Consider the following 21,584-nt stretch of genomic DNA (forward strand, 5'->3'; position numbering starts at 1 on the left):
GGAATAAGTGTGCCCTTTATGTAGTGAGGTGGAAAGTAAGTCTGTGGACGTCGGGATGGTGGATTGGTGTCTAGCACCCCTGACTTTCACGCAGGAGACAAATTTTTGCGTCATGTCACAGACCAAGTAAGGTTTTCATTTATTAACTATTAACTATATTAAGTGGGACTTACACGATCTTTCCCTAAGCTTAACTATACCGTAGCTGCAATGCACAGATGTTGTAGAAAGTGAGAGTTTTAAAAACGTTTGAATTAGATGTTTTCATTAAACGTAATCCAGAGTTTCGCAGAATAGTCCAGTATCATCATTTTTGGCCTGTGATTGGATACCAGACCACAGACTTCGGGCTGAGCTGCAAGCTGTCTGCAACATCTCTTCTTTTATAATTCTCATTTTTTTACTTTTCATGTTCATTCCAAAATAGAAGAGACAAAAAAAAAAAAACAGCAACCAAAATCTGGATCACAACAGCTGATACAGATATGAGCCGATAGCAACAAGTACTTCAAATGCGTTGTTTGTCCATGCCCCAACATATTTTCTGATCTGACGCCACCATCGGCAGGACGACATCACTCGTCTGTGCCTTCCAAAACGGTTACCAATCACAGTTGGAAATTAAATGTGTTATGATGTGACAACACAATGGTTAAGGTTTGGTTAGGTTTAGGCACAAACAAGCGTTATGGTTAATAATAACCACTTGGTTAAGGTTACACAACGAAGCCATAGATTAAAAAACAACAACACTGAGTGTTAGTTGGAAACAGTAAACGTCTAAAGTTTGATGTTTTGTTGACTCATCCATCCACCCTGACCTTCCTCTGTGGACTTGTGGCTCTAAAATAACGTCATGAGTTCCTCCTTTGCTCCTGATGTACAAGAGTCATAATTACAACAGCAGCTAGAGGGCTTCGTCACTTGAACGTAAAGTGACGTTTTGGGGCATTTACTGAAACGACCGATTCTGTTGGTTTCTTTTGGTCTTGCCAATACACAAACTCTCCCTCCACCTCCACTTCACTTTTTAGAAATAAACTTTCACAGCTGGTATTGAACACACCTGTCAAAGCAATTTTTTCCCCCAAAAACCAATACTTCTACTTCTTAGTAATTCCCTTTTCACTATAGGCCAGCTTCTCATCTCACCTTCTAAGGTAGCAGCTCTAAAGTACACAACTTGGCATTTAAGGTATTTGAGGACATGCTTCAGAGACAGGACATGCACAATAAGTTCAAAAAGGGTTTGATGCGTTTTGTTTTCTTGCTTTGTATAAAAGGTTATTTCTGTATGAAATGTGTCATCATAGAAAAGTTGTGAACACCAAAAACTTGGTTACTGTAAACATAGCTTGTGACATGCTACAGAAACATACTGTACCTGTAGCAGGATGCAACATATATCCAGGTGAGTCTCAAGAGCCTGGTCAAGACCCCAATTCCCCGAAGTCAGAGGGGCGATGACCAACTCTTCCTCAGAAGCTGATTGGCTGTTCTGAGAGAGGAGGGCAAGACTCCTCAGAGTGCTCTGCTGGAAAGAACTGATGCTGATGGATAAAAATAAAAAAGGAGAGAGGAGTTGTTTCACATTAAGTCAGCGTTGAGTGTTTTATCGATTATTCTCTTCTGTCTGTCTATGAACGCACCCACTGTCTTTTTGTCTCATGCTGCCCAAACAGGACGCGTCATCATCTGCGTTGAAATCATGTGACAGGAAGTCAAAGCTGCCTAGGACTTCCTCCACAGCCAGAGTCTCCTCTGATGATGAGCTTTTCAACAGGGAGAGGTCGTTCTGCGGGAGAACACATGTACACATTTATAAAGATAAAGGACGTAAAGATCACACACAGTATGTTCACGTACAGGTGTGTGTATATGTATAAATACACACAGGTACCTTCAGTATGGTTGCCAGGTGCAGTATCTGGTGGTCCAGGGCTCTCAGCTCCTTCTCAGAGCAGCTCTGGTTCTGTAATGTCTTCTCCAGCTCTGGGATCAGGACTCCCAGCCTGATGGCCTGGGCCCTGCGCTGGGCACCGCTCACCCCCGGCTTCCCCGGGGTCGGAGTGGCGGTCGTGGGTGAGGAAGGGGTTACAGCTGGGGACTGAGCAGTGGGTGTGGGCGAGGCAGGGGCAGAATATGACTGACATTCTGTGAAGTCCTGGAACAAACGTGGAGATATTTAATGAGATGTGACAGCAAGAGAAGAGAGCTAGAAAAAAAAGAAACAAGCTGGAAGAGAGGAGAAATAAGACTTGATAAAAAAGAGGCAAAGAAACAAGAACTGAAGAGAGAAGCACAGAGAACACAAGCAGAGAAGAGATGAGAAGGTCGACTAGAAAATAGTACCTTTAGTAGACACATTTTAAATTGTGTCAGATACAAAATCCCCTAAAAATTGAAGATACATTATTATTAGATATTGGTAGACCACAAAATATTGGTAGCTTATTGTTATCAGCCATTAAAAAGCGAAATCGGTGACAGTCGTCACAACATAGGCCACCAAAACACTTTTAAACTCACATGTAAACACACCAATAAAACCTAAAAGCAAGGTCCAGGACAGAAGAAGTAGTCAGGGCGCAGTAGCTGAGATGTGCCGCTTCCAGGAGCAAATGTGATGAAAGTGCCACTTTTCTGAAGAGCTGAAGGGCATCAAGACACCACCCGAGTTTGTGGGCTTACATACATAACAAACAGTGGGCGTTGTTGTTTTGTTGCCCTCTTGTCAGTGACACTTCAGACTCTGGACCTGTGGTTGAAGGATCGTATCTCTAGCTATTTTTATTTGCACCAGGATTTCAGTGCTGAATTCGACTTCAGCTCTGTAAATGTAAATGATCCAAGTGAAGCCTTCAGGTCTGTTTTACCTGAACAGTGACAGTGTCCTGTCCCAGCACTGCACTGTGTGTCTCAGGGTCTGGTTCTCCAGCGGTGTTCTTTCTGAGGATGTCAGGAGTGCTGGACCTGTATTACAGAAATATCGTGTAATAGTATTAGTACAGGATTTAGCATGGTGACATATGGAAGAAGGTAGACAAAATATTTGAAACATCTGACTGACAAAGACTCAAAAACTGTACAAACTTAAACTCAAAAACTCTATTACAAACACATACACACGATACAAAGGTGGGTCATATTAAATTAATAGACATTCAGTATTATGTTTTAGCTATTAAAGAGGTCTGACTGTCACGCTTAGATATGTGAAAATGAGACAACTAACAGAGCTTTAAAGCTGCAGTAACTGATTTTTTTGGCCACTTGGGGGCAGCAGAAACAAGTTGGGAACACAACATTGACATATTATCACCTTTTAAGTTGTTAGCAAACAGTTACTTATTTGTACATTCAGCAGTAACAACATGATCATTCATTAGGAGTCGTGTTTGTGTCACCTGATGAATGTAAGTTCAATATTCTCTCTCTTTTAGCTCTGTTTTTGGTCTCCACCACCTCCTGAGTGAAGTATCTGGCTCCTTAGCTGCTAAATGCTCCACTATGTTCACCAGCTAGTCTCTAACTGTGTCTGTCTGCTGTTTGCTGCTGAGCTGGTAGTGTACAGCGGCTTTTCACAGCTTTTTCTCTGAAAATGACGCTATGAGAGCTGAGAGGGAACCAGAACGGTAAAGTTGTGGGCCGGACAGAAAAAAAAAAGAGCTGAAAGTCACTATAAAGCTCCGTAAAGCCGAGGAGAGCTGCAGATTCAGCTGATAATTCTCTGTAGCTTCATCACTGCCAGAGACACCTTTTACATTGTCACATTGTTTTCACAGTGTCATTTACTATAAAAATATTGATTATAGCTGATGTGAAAGTGATGCTCTGGAAAAACAAGACAACATATGCCAAACACAGACAAACCACTCTAACAGAGAGGAGCATTTTGTCACTGTCCAGTGAAAACCATGTATCTCCAATTCAGATGATTTTGAATCATTAACATAAACTGAAGCCCACTGGATTATCTAAAAATGACACTGTCACAGGCAGCACTTGCATACAAGTAAAATAGATTAAACATTATTTGCTCTTGAGTTCATCCTCACATCTGTAGAGCCAGCAGGGAACCTGTTTTACTCTCAGCTGGCGTAGAGGGAGCATCTAACACACTTCCCCACTCCTCCTCTCCATCCTTCTCATCCATCCTCTTCCTCCTCTCGCTCTCCTCTGTGGAGCCCTCCAGGGATCCTTCCTCCCCGAGGGACAGCTGAGTCTGGCTTCCTCCCAGACTGGTGCCTTGACTGTGGCTGAAGGGGTAGCTGTGAGTCCGCCTGAGACTGTGGAGGAATTGATTTTCATATGGCATAAAATCACAGTCGTGAAACATGAATCCTTTCCATACTATAGTTAGAGTTATTTCTTAGAGATCAGTGGTGCCCCTGACATGCGTACATGTCCCAAACCTATCGCTTTATTGGACCCACACAGAAGAAATTGATATTGATCCTCTTATCTAACTCTGGGTTTGATTGCGAACAAGCTTTTCCCCCAAAAATTTTCCTTTAAAGCAATGGCCCCCAACCTGGAGATTCTTTCACACAAATTATGTTTATTTGTTTTTTTAAAACAACTTTTCTGTAATTTTTCTTGTGAATTATTGGATACGTTCACCTCTTCAGGCTTCTCAAAATCCTTCAAACTAAACAATATGAGAAAGAAAAATGACTCTTTCACACCTGTGATGTGGAGTAACAACAGACATTGCTTCATTTTATGGGGTAATAAGCCAAAAAGGTTGGGAATGCTTTAAAGGACAAGGCTGGCATTATCAAATCTTGTTGTTATTATTATTACTGATGAATCCCATAAAATCAACAACAATTAATTAATTTAAGTATAATCTCTGCAGGCACTGTACATTATGTTGCCTCCTTGTAAATGAAAAAACCCCACCAAGATACATTAACATAAGCTACATACCTCAGGGTGCAGGGGCTTAGTGGGCTGTGATTGGACGTGATGGCGGTGTGTGACGGGTTGGACAGGTAGCTGAGCAGAGACACGCCTCCTCTGTTGTGTCGACTTTTAGACACCAGAGACGGGAGGGAACCTTCTCGATCCTGCAGCTCACGCACCATCGACTGCAGAGGAGGGAGAAGACCCCCATGTCGATGTAAATATCAAACTTTAAAGCCACTGTAGGCTGAAACTGAAAATTAAGTCGTATTTTCACAGTTAAATGCTCGACGGCAGGGTAACATTTGATGAAATATATTTTTAACTTTAAATTAGCCAAACTAGAAATACAAAAATAAAATATAAGTTCAATTTCATATATACACTCAGTGGCCACTTTATTAGGTACACCTGTACAGTCTAATGCAAGCTAATGCAACAGCTCTGCCATAACATCTATTTTTACAAATCTCATAATGTTCAGTTTTTGGCGACATTGTCTGAAATGTGTGTACTACTGAACTACATTATACTGAGAGGTTTTTTGTCCTCCCTAGTTACAAATATGAGGGGGACAGAATAATAGAAACACCTCTGAATATAATGCAATCCAGTACAAAAGCATCACTATGACCTCAACGCTTAAACATAATTGAATTAACACCTCTATGACAGTGTCAACAAAAACTGAACATTATAGGCGTCATAACAGAAGACTTTACAGTTTTACTATATATACTATATATATATATATATATATATATATATATATATAGAGAGAGAGAGAGAGAGAGTACATAGATATACAGTATAGAGAACACATCAAATGCACATTTACACAACTGCTGACAGTGTTGCTCGGCCCCAAAAGGAACAGTTTGATAATCATCTCTACTTTCAGTCATATGAAAGAGAAATATAGGTTTTACTGCACAGTGGTCATAGACCATATTATGATCAAATCCTAATATGATCTATACAATTTAAGAAATAACAGAAGAATTTTTGCAGTGTTTTTCCAGAAAGAAATCATAAAACTGCTGCTGTGGGTCCATATTAAAAACTCTTTACTCACTTTTCTTTTGTTTCTCAATTGTTAAACAACTGGCAATACGGTATCTTGTGGTCATGCCAATAAAGCGCTTTGAATTTGAAAAGGGTAAGGGATCAGATAGATGTATCATGGGTATACTGGTTACTTACCAGTACATGCGCACTGTAGTGCAGTGTGTTAAGGACGAGCGTGCATGAATATTTGTATATATGCATGAATCTGTGTATGTATAGCACTATGTTTTCCTGTATGTGTGTAACGAGACATTAATCTATTTACACATTCACATTGTGCAGACTCGTCGCTCTATTGGGGACAAAATGCCAGACAACAAAAATCATTAAATCTTAAAGTACTGCAGGGAAAGGGTCGGGGTTAGGCGTGTAGTGGTTATGGCTAAGGTTAGGCACAGAAACTTCTAGAGGCTGTGAGTGTGTGAGCCCATCTGTATACTCACTATAAAGTATTTCTCGGAGAAGGAGGGGGTGCTTGGTGCCGTCCAGCTGTAAACTGAACTCTTTCTGCTGGACACCGACTGCCTGCTGACAGACAGCGGCCTCATCTTCTCAGCGCTGTCGAACGGACTGCAAGTGCAAATACACACAGACATTTAGATACCACACAAACTCACAGAATATATATATATGACTATAAATGTACATTACACACAAATATTACAGCTGCCCAACACATTTTCCATACATTTCATCCATATGAATAAATATTGCTGACTTTAATATTTGCAGCTTGTCTCATGAGTTTTTTAATGCTTTTCCAGACATGAAAAATTTCACGGCCTTTTCTGTACATCTCCTCACACTGTGGAAACCCTGATGGTGTGGTGTGTGCGTACCGTATAGGAGAAAAACCTGAAACTTTTTAGTCACAGTCCCTGTAAATTAATAGATTTTGTGCTTTTATGGATCACATCAGTGTAACTTCAGTGACCCCTGAGCTCACTGAGCTTATTTGTTTCATTTACACAGAATAATTAGCTATTTTTCTTCAAGTGTCTGTAAATAGACATTTTGATCTTTTGGGAGCCTTGACTTTGAACACTTATGTGGGAGGTTGCTAGAGCGTGCAAGCTCTTCATCAACAACATCCTGCTTTATATTCATCGGTTGCAGACATTCACACCTGGGGGCTTTGCAGTGCAGCCAGTCTTTTATTTATGTCCACTGACTTTTTTATAAAGTCAGCTTCTCTCATCAGTCTGAGATTTGAACCGACAAATTTCCATCTTCTATGGCTGCCGACAGCTATATTCTTGTATTTGGTGAACACATTTTGTCATGTTGGTTATAAGAGTTTATATGTAGCAGAATCACTGATGGAAATCACTGAAATGTGACTCATTTAAGGGTTCAACAGAATTATATTATGTTGTGTGTGTGCGTGTATGGCCACAGCAGTCTTTTGTTTTGTTTTGTGAGTGTGTGCGTTCAGCAGCCTTGTGTGTGTTTGTGTGATTTTCCAACTCTCCTGGAACAATCCATGAAACATCCTCCACCTGGCTTCTCTAAACCCTGAAATGTGATCTGTCATGGTGCAAGGGTGTGTGTGTGTGTGTGTGTGTGTGCGCGCATGCGTGCGTGCGTGTGTGTGTATGATGTGCACACTGTATTCAATGAGCTGCTCAGCGACAGCTGGCTCAGGTTAGAGGTACAGAGGAGACAGAGGCAGAGGATGAAGAAAATAACAGATTCTGCAGGACGGCTGGATGTCGAGGATGTTGTTGTTGTTTACATCACGATGTTTGTTGCTTGGCTTTATTTTATTGCAGTGAACATGTGTAAAAATAACAGTAAGGAAGCTGTTTGAAATTTCAGAAAAGAATAAAAAAATAAAGTCAAAGAGAGAAAAGAAAAACAAGCAAACGTTTCTGTCTCATTCTCTGCCTCCATCTTTCTCCCAGCAGCAATCGTTCACTCTGTCACCTCTTCGTTCACCCTTTTTCTTGTATGAAAGGAAAGAATCTGATGGGTTTGTGCACCAGCTGCACTTGTCATTCATGTGAATCATCACTTGATATCTACACAGGACAGAGCGAGGGGCCACACTTCTGAGGTCGAGACAAAAGTTCAGAGAAGACGTTCTCATATTTTACGGTACAAATTTAATTTCCTTACACAGCTGTCCACACCCATTCCCTCGTCATATCATTCAATTATTCTACTTTCCTTTTTTGGATATATCACTGATTTCACTCCTCTCCATCTCACCACTCATCACCTTCCCACCAAATACTCTCCTCATGGTGTTCTTTGCCACCACCTCATCTGTTATTTTCTTATCAGGACATGTGAACAGAGGACTTTCATGTCTTTCTTGATTCATTCTTATTTGTGTTTGTGTGTGTCCGTACTTCCAGGTGACTTCCAGCTGCAGTTTGATGGTTCCCAGCTCCGTGATGTCCACCAACATCAGCTGGGGCCTCGCCACAAAGAAGTCTGCGCTCGCACATGTCACCATGCCAACCAGCAGCCAACCCAAACCCTTCGCCTCCATCACCTGAGAGAAGGGATTTGATGGGTGAGATACCTGCACACATAAACCAGATATCTGGTACACAATAAAATGCACAAATGGTGTAAAATGAAATTTGCAAAAATCTCACAAAAGGAACTAGAGAAAACTCATTATACCCATAATACCCTTAACAAAATCAGAGGTGGAAGAAGTATTCAAATCCTTTACTTAAGTAAAAGTAGAAATACCACAATGTAAAAATCTCCATTACAAGCAAAAGTATTATCAGCAAAATGTACTTAAAGTATCAAAAATAAAAGTACTCATTATGCAGCATGGCACCTTGCAGTGCGTCCTATTATTTGTAAATATGATATTTTTGTATTATCACAGTGTGCATCAATGAGTAAACATCATTTTAACATTGTAATTGGTCAAAGTGGAGATAAGTCCAACTATATTATTTACTGTTGTGTAAATAATAATAAAATGCATATTTCATAATCCTCAGTGTTAAGTTTGTGTTGAAACACTTTCAGAGCGTTTGTGGTGCTATTGAACTGTATTGCATTATACAGAGTGGTGTTCCTGTTATTTAGCCTTCCCTCACTGATATTACATGGGATGGACAAAATAATAGAAACACCTGTCAGTATAACGCAACTTTTAGGTAGTAAAATCTTACTCTACAAAGTAACTAGTAACTATAGCTGTCAAATAAATATAGTGAGTACAATATTTCCCTCTGAGAGGTAGTGGAGTGGAAAGCATTAAGTAGCATAAAATGGAAATACTCAAGTAAAGTACAAATACCTCAAAATTGTAGTTAAGTACAGTATTTGAGTAAATGTACTTAGTAATATTCCACCACTGCTCCTCAGTAAAAACATCCTCTGCATGAAAATACATATACATGTGAATGTGAATACATCTTTAACAGTGCACGCATGTGTTTGTGCATGTGTATACGTGTGTATTTCTGTGTGTGTGTGTGTGTTTGTAACCTTGATCTCGAAGTTGTGATGTATGTGCGGGAGGAAGACCATCTCCTCTTCGTCCCAGGACTGTGTGTCGTCTGATTCGATCCTCCCTCTGATCTTCCATCGCTGGCGGCCCAGCCGCACCACCACCTGGTCATGTGACATCGTAGAGACATGACATCACCAATCACTGGCCATGACTCATGAAACAAGTCAGTAAATCATTCATTCAGTTCAGGGTCACTGTTTAAAAAGATTTCCCTCCAACCAAAGACACAGAAATACTGTGTCTACAGGGTTTGGGATATTTCAGCGGGAGGAAACTGTTTGTACTTAAATCACTTCAATATCAACAAAGTACAACTTTGGGCTTACAATACCTTTTCTAAGGTCAAACAAGTTGACCTAATGTTTAAGGTTAAAGGGTTCATCCAGTTTGCACAGAAACACATGTTCCTGGTTGTGGTTTTGAGATACATGCCGTAGAGACTTTTGTAGTTATAAGCTACAAAAGATATATACAGTAGAGGTGGATGAAATTACACATGTAGAGCTCAAAACTGTTAAATTTGTTATTTGAACCTTCTGTGAACCTTACCTTCTGTTTCCAAAAACAGTTTTTTTTTTTTTGCACTTTTCTGGTGGCAATTTTCTTTTGTTTCCTTATAGTTCTCAGACTGTCTGAGAAGGTCTGTAACAAGGATATTGCTTCTACAAGGGAATGCTACTGTTTTAGTTTTTCAAATGTCATTTTTCAATGTTGTAAAACAAACCAATATCCCATTCACCTCCAGCGAAAGTGGGAAAATACTTTTGTGTGTGATTTGATTGAACTGATCCTTTTGTACATGTACAACTAATTTGGCTACAGTCAGATCTAAGTACTGTGCTTAGGCTATTTCATACTACTCCACTACATTTCAAAAGGAAATATTGTACTTTTTGCACAAATACATTTATTTGACAGCTGCAATTACTGGTTACTTTGCAGATTAAGATTTTACATAAAAAACCTATGAGCAGTTTATAAAGTTTGATGCATTGTCAAAGATTAAATTACCCAAATGTATATAAATGAGTTAAAATTAGCTCTCTCTCTCTCGACCAGTTACAACATTAAAATGCTGCTCACATGTTAATGCATCAGTAATATTCATCAAATAATATAATGCATAAAAACATAACACTGATGGAGGCCTTTCTGCTGCATAATGAGCACTTTTCTTTTGATGCTTTAATACATTTAGCTGACAATACTTTCTTACTTTTATGTGATGGGCTACACCGAAGGTTGAAGTTGAGGTTAATCGATTGCGTTGAAGTGTTGTATCTGCTCCCCTAACCGCCGCAGCCTTATTTTCCACCATGTTGCTTTAATACTACCTAGCTCTGGTGCACAGAATGTTATGTTGAAGCATCATCAAGCTTGTGAGGCCAGGCTCAAACACGTCTTTGAATAGAGAAGCTCACCTCGTATTGGTCTCCAGGGCAGAGTCGAGCAAAGCCGATCAGACCTGCAAGTGAAAACACATGTTAAATACTTGGAAGATAACGTGTCACTGATAACCCGTAAACTGCTTCTTTGGATGTGTGTGCGTGTACCTTTCATTTTGATGTGCAGCTCTCCGAGGAGGATTTCTAACTCTCCTTCCATAAATAACATGTCCTGCAGAGAGGAGAAACTGGGTAAGAGTGGAATTTTAGTAGAGCAGGTAAGGATTCACTTTTTTGCTCAAAGGACATTTTAGTACAGCAGATATTTGGCAACACATTTATTTGTCTTTCTGACTGACAAGCAGTCTCTCTCCTCATTTTACCACGTCACTGGCTGCTGCTGCTTGTGGGGGGAAAAAGCTGTTGCTGTGGTTCAGTTAACAACAAAAACAGGTGTTTTGGATTGGCAGCATTCCTTATTTAAACCAGTTCACACAATAAGCCACAAGCTACTGAGAACTGCTGGTAATGCTTTCCCTCCATTAAAGCTGCAGTGGGAATATTCACACCTTGAGAGGAAACAGTTTGAAGGTCTCTTTAGTATTTATACTTAAACACCACATCTAAATCCAGTAAATATAATATTATACCGCATGTTCAAACAGAACTTGGAAAAAGTGGTTTTAAATACTGAGCTCCTCACAAATGGAATGAGTTACAAAGAGTTTTGAAATTAAAATCTCTCATTTATATTGGGGATTTTAAAATATTATCCTAAGGCATTTTGAATGCTACTTGTAATTGTTTTTCTTGACCACTGTTATGTGTATGCAAATTGTTTGTTGTGATTTTCTGTCCATGCTCACATTTTATATATGTTTTCTTGAAAAAGACATTTGGATCTCAATGAGACGACCTGTTAAATAAAGGAGAATAAAATGTAGTGGAGGTGATAAAGAGGCTCCGCCATTTTGTGGACAGATTGCAGACTCACTGCTGTTGTGTTTGTTTGTTTTTTGTTTGTTTTTTACTTTTGCTTACTGAGCATAAAGAGGATTTCTTATTGGACACACAGACATCAGAAATTAATTTTGGAAAATGGTGGGGATATTTTTATTTTCTATGATTTTACAGTACAAATCTTGCATTGTGTCAGGTGTAAAGGAATAATAACCATGTTACTGTAAACTATTTTAGAACCACACATGGGAAACACATGATGGGCCATGTGCGACAAACAGTAACTAACTTTTAAGAATCCTTACATTTGTGAAAAATACTCTCTATACTGTAGAAGGGTCACTCGATGCTGAAGTGGAAACTTCAGCATCACTGTTAGATGGGTCTGAGAAAGAGAGACTAAATGTTCTGCACCACCACATGACAGACAGACAGACAGACAGACAGACAGACAGACAGACAGAGGGTATGAAAGAGTCTTCAGTTGTCTGTTAATGACCCTTAGCCTGCGGCTGCAAACAGAAGAATCACTGTGGGACCATCACTCACACAGCAGATTATTTGCTTTGGCAGCACTGTGACCATTAGTGGCGAGTGTTGGCCCTCTGCTGCGTGGAGATGATGGATACAAGTATGTTTCAATTACAGCCCTCTTACTGACTACCTCTGTGATAATTCAGATCGCAAAGAATCTGTTCTCAACTTTTGTCTCTAGTAAAGAAATTGTTCAGCATCATCAAATGCAAACACGTGTAAAGCATGTATACAGATCATCATCTGTTATTTTTCTGTGGATAAATAGATTCTTTCACTGTCCATCGTGCTGCAGTCTCACACGACAATTACAGTGTTTTCTGCGTGATCACCAGTAACCATGCCAAATGTGTTTGGTTTAGCAACAAATGTTAAAGTGGCTGCAGCCCAGTTTGCACAGTATTACCATTATGCATACATTTTTAGTTTTAATCAGCCAGTCTGTCCAGGATTTTCAAGCTTTGTTTTCTTCATCGTCTTTCCAGAATGTGGAGGGCTTTTTCTTTTTTTTTTAAATGAATAAATAGTCTGATCTAAATTGTTTTCTCTCCTGTGTTTATGACTGAAGAACGTGTGGAAAGAAGGTTTGCCAGGATAAACTTTCAAAGTTCCTTAAAAAAAAAATTTTCATCTGTGAAAACACGTGAAAAAAAATGTTTTTTTGTCAGGATCACAAGTGTTTCTTGCTGTAATACTCATTTCAGCCACTAGAAGCTGAAGTGCACCACTACCCATATGATTAAAAGCATTCATGTTTGGTGACGCGCCTATTAAAATACATTTCTAGCCAAAAGAAAAACACGACAGTAATGTTACATAACACGCTAACACACAACATATGTACCTTGTGTTTGGAGTGCATGGATAAATCAAAACTCCCCTGGAAGAATACATGAATGCTTTCAAACCTATTTAGATCATGGGGTAGTGGTGCACTTCAGCCTCTTGTGGCCGGAATGAGTATTACAACAACAAACAGTAACAACACGTTCAGTTCGAATGAGATTTAATGAAAGTGAAATAACCCTCGGCCCTGGTTAAGACTCTGGAAGTTGTTTTCCTGCAGTAGATAATGTTCAGCTGTTAATTACTCTTGCATGCCGTCTGTTACACAAATGCTACTTCAAAAGACCACTGAGGTTATTTCTGACCGGCCTGTGCTCATTCCCAGGGCGTCAAATACTGACGTTTTGTCACGCCCCTCAGCATCATATTGTAAAGAGCGTCAAAAAAGTCTGCTTAAGGAAGAGGTGGCGTGGTTGGATGACATATTAAATATTTTCAGTCAGTCCTCTCTGTAAATGATTGGTTGTCCTTCAAGATAACCAACCAGATGACCAACCATTAAGCATCAGCTAAATCTTTAAAGTGTTAAAATGCTATTCTGAGTCTAGAATGGACTTGAAATTGGAAAGAGACGTTGATGGCAACATATCTGTACTAGCAACATCAAAATTCACTTCTACATACTCTTCAAGAAAGACAAAAAGAAAACCTTCCACTAAAGAAATAAAATCTCACACACACACACACACACACACACACACACACACACACACACACACACACACACACACTGTGAGCCTTGCAGTACCTGCAGGCTGTGTCTGTGGTTGCGACTGAGCTCCAGCAGACTCTCTCTGGAGGCTCTGGTGGACGGGGACAGTGAGAAGGCTCTCTTCATGTTGACCGCTCCCTGACACAACCTCCACTGGATACAATACGTCTCATACAGCTCCTCCACCTGCAGAGACAAGAGACAGAAACAACGAAACTGAGACACGGTGGCTGAGAGGACTGTGTTCAGAGTGACAGCAACACGATCAACAACAAAACATTTCTTTCCTTTCTTTCCACAAAAGCTTAGCTCACGTGCATCTGCTTAACAAGATAGTTAGCCTGAAAGTTGGCAGAACTTTGCATGGACTGTGGCTGTTTAATGAAACAACAAAAATTTCTGTGTTTTGTTTGCTTCCCAACTGATTTTGTTGCATAGCATGTCAAAAATAGCTATTAAAAGTTCTTGTATGTATCCCTTGATCACCATCACCTCAACCCAAGATCAAACCCTAAACTAAAAAGATGAGACAAAAATGTCTTTTACCTTGCTGATTTGAAATTCTAATCTTCGTATGTATCTCTCCAATGCTCTTATCTCCTGTGAAAGCAAAAATACGATAGCTTTGTTTCTGATCAGTTATTTCAATGTTTATATATTGGTATGTTATATATTGATTTCTATGAAAGCAGGTTTGACCGTAGTTAGGTAAAAACATGTGAATCTGCTGAGAAAACACGTGTTTGTGGCTCTGGGGCAAAGATTACCTTCTCCAGATCATACAGAAAGGCCTGAAAACAGAGAAAACACATCATCGTCATGGTCATTATAACCACCTAAGAAACAAATCAAACCGTCCCCACTCACGCACACACTTTCAGTTTCTTCCTCTCTTTCTCCTCACCAGTCTGGAGTTTCTCTTGGTCTCTCTCTGCTGTGAAGACAGGAAGTCCATCTCTGCCTGGTGACCCTCCAGGAACTCCCTGCAGACAGTCACATCACCAACATGTGTGATTCACACTGAAATTTCATACCATTTGAGACAGAGCCGCAGCAGACATAATTCTGCACTCACTTCATAAGTTTCCACATTTACCAACTTGCAACTCAAACATCTAAGCAGTGGTAGAAAGTAACTGAGTACATTTAGTCAAGTGTTAGTTAGATTTCTACTCATTTCAGAGGGAAATATTGTACTTGTGCACTACATTTACCTGACAACTGTAGTTACTAGGTACTTACAGTATATGATAAATGCGTAAATTGCGTTGTTAAAGGTTAAACCAGCGGTTGGCAACCTTTTTGGCGTGTGCCCCCTTCCAAAAAAGCAGTTGGGACCCCTTGTCACATGTTTCAGATGTCTATGAGTTGTTAGTTCCACCAAAGAGACATTTCATCTCTAAACTTCTCACATGGTTTCATTTAAATAACTGTTCAAATAACGGTGCAAAAGAATACAATATACATTTGTGTAGCAGAACTTGCTCTTGTCTTCTCTCCTGTTCCTATTGTACATTTTTCTGATAATACTTCTGTACTTCTGGAGTTTGAATGCAGGACTTTTACTCGTAATGCGGTGATTTTACATTGTTGTATTGGTACTTTAAGTACAGAATACTTCTAAGAGTACTTCTCCCAATACTGTTTCTTGCTTGTAGTATATAAGTAGTATCAAAGTACACGCTTTATTATTAGTATACATACTTGAGTCCTTTGCGAAGCGCCTGAAAGACCCTGTCGACCTGATCCGGCTGCAGAGACGAGATAGCTCCTCCCCCTCGGCTGGGAGACAAGTGCATCCTGGGAGATTTACTTCCTGTCATGGCTTTGGAGCGGAGAGAGGTACGAACAGAGGATGGCCTAAAAACAGAAATATACATAAAGACACAGAGTGAGATAGTTATCCACTTAGATTATCCAATAGCAAAGAGCAAGAGAGTTTCACTCAGAATTAAAGAGAGGATTTCTATCCAAGTCAAATCTGACTCTGTAATTAAATACAACAACTATCAGTAATCACTGGTGGAAGAGGGGGTTGTCATCTTGGCCAGGATTTTTCCCAAGCATCCCTGTTTTCATAGATCGAATGCTTTTCTTCACTTAAGCACCTGAACTGAAGAAATTTCAAAGCTGCTCTCAAAGGTTTATTAAGACACGATGGTGTAAGTTTGAAGATGCTGTTGGATGGCCGATGTCAATTAAGTTTCACAGAGAAGTCCTCCAAATTAAACAAGAAAAAACATCGTCTGTAAGCGTCCTCTAGAACGTCACAGAAGTGTTTTCTGATCTGACGCCACTATCGGCAGGACGACATCCTTTGTCTGTGCCTTCAAAAACCTTTGCAAATCCCTGTTGCCAAAATAAATCAGTTTTCTGATCTGACACAGCTATGGGTAAAGTTTGGTTAGGGTCAGGGAAAGAGCCGGGTTTGGGTGAAAATGACTACTTCGTTAATATTAGGGGACCTTTGTCGTTGTTGACTGTCAGTAGGAAACAGGAAGTGAACAGTGATCTCCTGTGGCCGACATGTTGTTGACCCATCCATCCATCCACCCCGACCTCCTCCCTACTCAGACTTTGTGGCTCTATAATAACATCAACCGACTTCCTCCTTTGCTCCTGACAGACAAGAGTCACAATTCCTTCGGCTTCTGGAGGGCTTTGTCTTTTGAATGTAAACACATGTTGTTCTTCAGATTTAGCAGATGTTCTCTGTAATTATGGACTCGGCTATAAATGTGTTTTCGTGGTGTGTGATATTTGTCGACCCTGTCAGCGTATGTGATGCATGTCTGTCATGTTTACGGCCGGGTCGCATCATGTTCCTGTCACCATCAAAGCTCCATAATGAAGAATCATGGGAGACCACACGGTATTATGCTGTCAGGGCAGGAACACAGTGACGATGCTCAGGAATGAATAGAGAGAGTGTGTGTTAAATAGATATATTGTGTTTTTGAGTGTGTTTGTGTGCATGTAGGCTATGTTTGAGATGGAAAAATCACAGGAAGTGCATTCCAGCTCTGTGTGACTCTCTCTCATGGGACTGACGGTTGACTGTCTGTGTGTTTGTTACTCGTTCTTTCTTCATTCAGAAATAACATCTTAAAGTCTGCGGTGCGTTCACTGTCTGCCCATCAATGAGCAACAGGCTCGTCTGAGGGTGAAGGGATTTCCCTCCACATGACAAAAGACAGTTTAGCTTCAAGTGCTTTAAATCTTAAAGGACAATAGCTAATTCTATTTTCTCTCTTTGATTGTTCTACAGTATGAAAAACAGCTTTTATTATAGTCACTATGGGGCCAGACTGGTCAAAGTTTCTGTCATTCATCCTGACAGTTATGGGTATAAATCAGAATCAGAAATAGAATCAGAAATACTTTATTGATCCCCGAGGGGAAACTCTTTTGTTACAGCAGCTCACTGTCACGTCACACAGGAATAGAAGTACTAAGCAAAATATATAATACACTATAATACAGGTCAGATAAATTAAGTACCAAGTGGGTATAAAATTAAAATAAGTGTGAAGTACAAGTGGGTTTACCAGTTGATGATAATAATAATACGGTTTAAAGTAATAGTGCATGAACTGTCAAATTAAGTGTAGCTTATTAAGATTATAATGAGACGGAGGACATTGCACAGCAGTAATAGAGGTATGAATAAATATCAATAAATTAAACTGAAAACAGAGTATATTGCACAATTATTCAAGTATTGCAGAGATGTTAATGATCAATGTCCAGTTTAGTGACTTAGGGTCATACAGACTGACACTTAGAGGGAGGAGTTAAAGAGTCTGATGTCCACAGGCAGGAATGACTTCCTGTGGCGCTCTGTGGTGCATTTTGGGGGTATGAGTCTTCCGCTGAAGGTGCTCCTTTGCCTGACCAGCACGTCATGGAGTGGGTGGGAGACACTGTCCAAGATGGCGTGTAGTTTGGCCAGCATCCACCCCCACAATGTAACTGGCCTTACAGATCAGTTTATTGAGTCTGTTAGCGTCCGCTACCTTTAGCCTGCTGCCCCAGCATGCAACAGCATACAGGATAGCACTGGCCACCACAGACTCATAAAACATCCTCAGCATCGTCCGGCAGATGTTGAAGGACCTCAGCCTCCTCAGAAAATAGAGGTGGCTCTGGCCCTTCCTGTACAGAGCTTGAGTGTTCTTAGCCCAGTCCAGTTTATTGTCCATGTGTACTCCCAGGTACTTGTAATCCTCTACAATGTCCACACTGACCCCCCTGGATGGAAACCAGGGTCACTGGTGCCTTGGCCCTTCGTAGGTCTACAACCAGCTCCTTAGACTTTGTCGCAAATGGAGGCTTTTCCTCAAACACTTGTCTCCTTACAAATGTTTGTTTTGTTGGTTTAGACAGTCTGAATGAATTCAAATACTTATTGCAGGAATTGCAAGAATATTATCAGACGTGAACTAGATGTAGACAGCTAAAGATGTTCCACCATTGTCAGCAAAACCTTTATGATGCAAATGACTGACTGACCGAATTAAATACAGGTGTGATTGCAACTGCCACAAAAAACTCAGAGAGGACACTGCATTCGGTGTGGAGCACCTCTTTTATGATGATACACATTTAAAATTATATGTTATATGTGTGTGGATGTGTTCGTTTTAGATGTAATTTAGCAGTGTGGGAAAGGGGGACACTTGCTATGGACTATAGACTGAAATGGTTTCAAACGGTTTTCATTTTAAGTTGGTGTTATCTTGCTGAAGACTGCTATGCCAGAGCGTAAAGTTTGCATCAACTCAAACCTTTGCTTTCTTGCCAAGAGTTAGATGAGAAGACTGATACCACTCTCATGACTAGCAGATATTTGGACGTCCTGTGTAGGAGATGATGACTGAAAGACAAAGGTCTCATCTGTTCCTCTTCGTCATTTCTTTAAGACTGAAACGATTTAAGGGAACTAAGTTGGTCATTCTTACTTGCATCCTCTTTGGCTGTAACAGTGTGTCACTCACCGTCGTCGTCCAGTCAGAGAGCTGAACCCAGTGAAGGAGCGGCTCCTGTGGACCAAACCTCCATCTGAGGGAGAGTCGAATCGCAGCTTCACCGACATCCTGGAGAGAGAAATAATTACAGAGGCAATGAGCAAGATTTTAATCATATATCCAAAAATCCCCCCCCTTAAATATTCCCAATGACTATTTCCTATTCAGGAACCACACCTATTTCAAAATCAAAAAAATTACGCTACTTATAACTTGTTTGATCCCAAACCAGCATTTTTAAATATAAACCAGTTTAAAAATGGCTGCCTCCAGACTTCCAAAGATCTTGTTATCCCAATATTAAGAGTAAGAGTAGCTGCTGAAGCCAAGAGTGTAAAACTAGGTCACCTGCATTGGCGTTTTTTTATTTTATCATTTGTTACTGTTGTTGGCGCTTGTGTTTTAAGCTTTGTTGTCTATTTTCACCATGTTGTTTTTTTCCATTTTTTCTACTGAAGACACACACCCGCAAACACGTAAATCAAGAAGACCACCCTTACTCTCAGACAATCCAAAACAGGAAACAGAGCACCAACATGTGCACATACTGGTAAACAGATGGAGGGCAGTTATATATTTACATATAGGTTTGGAGCCTGTGTAGCTCAGATGGCAGAGTATCAGATTTATAGCCGCACTAGTGGCATGTCTCTAGCGATGGCAATGTCGGTGAGTCAGTCGGTCCACCACTTTGGTTCAGACTGAAATATCTCAACAGCTATTGGATGGATTGACATGAAATTTTGAACAGACGTTCATGTTTCACAGAGGATTAAGCCTAATGACTTTGGTGATCCCTTGACTTTCATCTTTCATGTATCCAGTAAAATATCTCAAGATGTGGATTGGTACAAAAGTCTTTACAAAGAGTCATGGTTCCCAGACGATGAATCCTTACGACTTTGGTGATCCGCTGACTTTTCCTCTAGCGCTACCAGCAGGTTCGCATTTTTTGGTTTTGAGTCAAATGTCTCAACAACTATTTGGTACAGACATTAATGTTCCCTTGAGGATGAATTGTAATAATTTTGGCGATCCCCTGACTTTTTATCTTTTCAACATCTGCCACTTCTTTTTAAGTCGATCACTGTCATTCACCTCTGAGATGATAGAAGTTCCTCTCTCACCTCAGTTTCTAATGTCTTGCATTGCTAATGCATGTGTTCAATTAATTGTTCTTTTTTTGACAAACTGCTGCTTAAGTTCAAAACAAGAATGTCCAAAGATTTTTTTTGTTCCACATAATTATAAGAAGGGAGTTTTGGACAAATACGAGTGTTGGTAAAGAAAATCATCGTAGTTTTGGCTGACTGTGCCTTTTACTTCATCTGCATGAAGGGGAATGCATTTCCTTTGACGGTGAAGAAAAAACTAAACAACAAAGTGTGTCACAAAGTAAAAACGTCAATCAGTGATGAAGAACAGGCGGAATTTACTGTAAATAAATCCCTTACACAGGTACACACGCTGTAATTCCACAGAAAATACTGTGTGCAAGCAAGTATACAATAACAATGTGCTCGCACACACACACGGTCTGGATGCCATCTGCTCAGGGTCTTTCATGTGGTTCCTGTGAACACTGAGTTCGGTTGAAGCTAAAACAACAACATCGCTATTCTCTACATGGTCATCAGCTGTTTTCTTCTAAATGACTTCAGAATGAGTCACTGTTAAAACCTTTGGAATCGTAGCTTACAAATCCTGTAAATCTAATATGAAAACAAAAAGAATAAGCGTTGTCCAAAGTTCCTCATTCAGCATCTTATTGAGCCAGTCTATTGATAATGTGGATGATCATGTGCAGTTTTTGTTATTATCTTGACCTCCTTCTTTGTGTTTCCTTTGCTTGTTAACTTCTGTTAATTTCTGCATGTTTTCATGTTCAAATCTGACCTGATATGGAGCTGTTGTCTTGCTCAAATAAGCTGAATGAAGGTCACCCGCCCTCGGCTTGGCTGCCCCATGACTAGGATTTGAACCAATAGCATGGCAGAAATATGCTGCCAGTGTAAGTAGTTCAGAGTAACCCAGTTTGGAGTGCTGACCCAGATTGTAAAATACACTCTGGTCCTGAAGCCAACACCAACAGGGTCACCAAGCAACCACACATAACACACAGTGATGGAGAAACCAGGTCTGATCATTAGCTAAAGTTAGCTAAGTAAGCACTACACACACACACACACACACACACACACACACACACACTAACATCTGGTTGTGTGTTCTACCACTAGAGGAAGCCAAGTGACTTTCATTTTACAAGGATAATCATTATTTATACGATGTTGTCATTTCAAGTTGAAATATGATATATTTTAATATATAAATAAATTATTTATAATTTAATATATTAATAAATATTTTTAAAAACGAGTTTCAGGTAAGGAAGCTGGGTCCAGTGTGAACGATGCTTTCCTCCTCTTTGAATCACTCTGCTTAAAAATCTGAGGGGGGACATGTCCACCCCTAACCTTGTCCTATTAGCCATTCAGTCTGACTTTGGTGATCCCCTGACTTTTTCTAGCACCACCATGAGGTTGACATTTTTGGTTATTAGTGAAGTATCTCGACAACTATTGGATGGATTGCCATGAAATTTGGTTCGGACATTCATGTCCCCCTCAGGATGAATTATAATAGCTTTGTTGATC

General features: G+C 40.0%; 1 protein-coding gene across 6 annotated transcripts in view; it reads right to left on the reverse strand.

Moving 5' to 3' along the window:
• ripor3 (RIPOR family member 3) overlaps positions 1–21,584 on the reverse strand; it is a 69,555-nt gene that overhangs the window by 10,081 nt on the left and 37,890 nt on the right. For 2 of the 6 annotated variants that reach the window (XM_044213326.1, XM_044213318.1), the window contains 18 exons: positions 18,898–18,996; positions 15,605–15,760; positions 14,805–14,883; positions 14,668–14,691; positions 14,447–14,500; positions 13,937–14,086; positions 11,017–11,080; positions 10,885–10,928; positions 9,439–9,564; positions 8,331–8,506; positions 6,420–6,546; positions 4,933–5,093; positions 4,059–4,289; positions 2,877–2,973; positions 2,353–2,394; positions 1,901–2,164; positions 1,650–1,795; positions 1,385–1,550 (listed from right to left, as the gene is read on the reverse strand). In XM_044213326.1, coding sequence (XP_044069261.1) covers positions 1,385–1,550; positions 1,650–1,795; positions 1,901–2,164; positions 2,353–2,394; positions 2,877–2,973; positions 4,059–4,289; positions 4,933–5,093; positions 6,420–6,546; positions 8,331–8,506; positions 9,439–9,564; positions 10,885–10,928; positions 11,017–11,080; positions 13,937–14,086; positions 14,447–14,500; positions 14,668–14,691; positions 14,805–14,883; positions 15,605–15,760; positions 18,898–18,995 — 2,205 coding nt within the window. In that variant the 5' untranslated portion in view covers position 18,996. The remainder of the gene's footprint in view (positions 1–1,384; positions 1,551–1,649; positions 1,796–1,900; positions 2,165–2,352; positions 2,395–2,876; positions 2,974–4,058; positions 4,290–4,932; positions 5,094–6,419; positions 6,547–8,330; positions 8,507–9,438; positions 9,565–10,884; positions 10,929–11,016; positions 11,081–13,936; positions 14,087–14,446; positions 14,501–14,667; positions 14,692–14,804; positions 14,884–15,604; positions 15,761–18,897; positions 18,997–21,584) is intronic. The other 4 variants (XM_044213336.1, XM_044213356.1, XM_044213346.1 and 1 more) reach the window with 4 other exon arrangements.

The sequence above is a fragment of the Siniperca chuatsi genome, linkage group LG2, assembly GCF_020085105.1.
Source record: "Siniperca chuatsi isolate FFG_IHB_CAS linkage group LG2, ASM2008510v1, whole genome shotgun sequence".
Classification (NCBI taxonomy): domain Eukaryota; kingdom Metazoa; phylum Chordata; class Actinopteri; order Centrarchiformes; family Sinipercidae; genus Siniperca; species Siniperca chuatsi.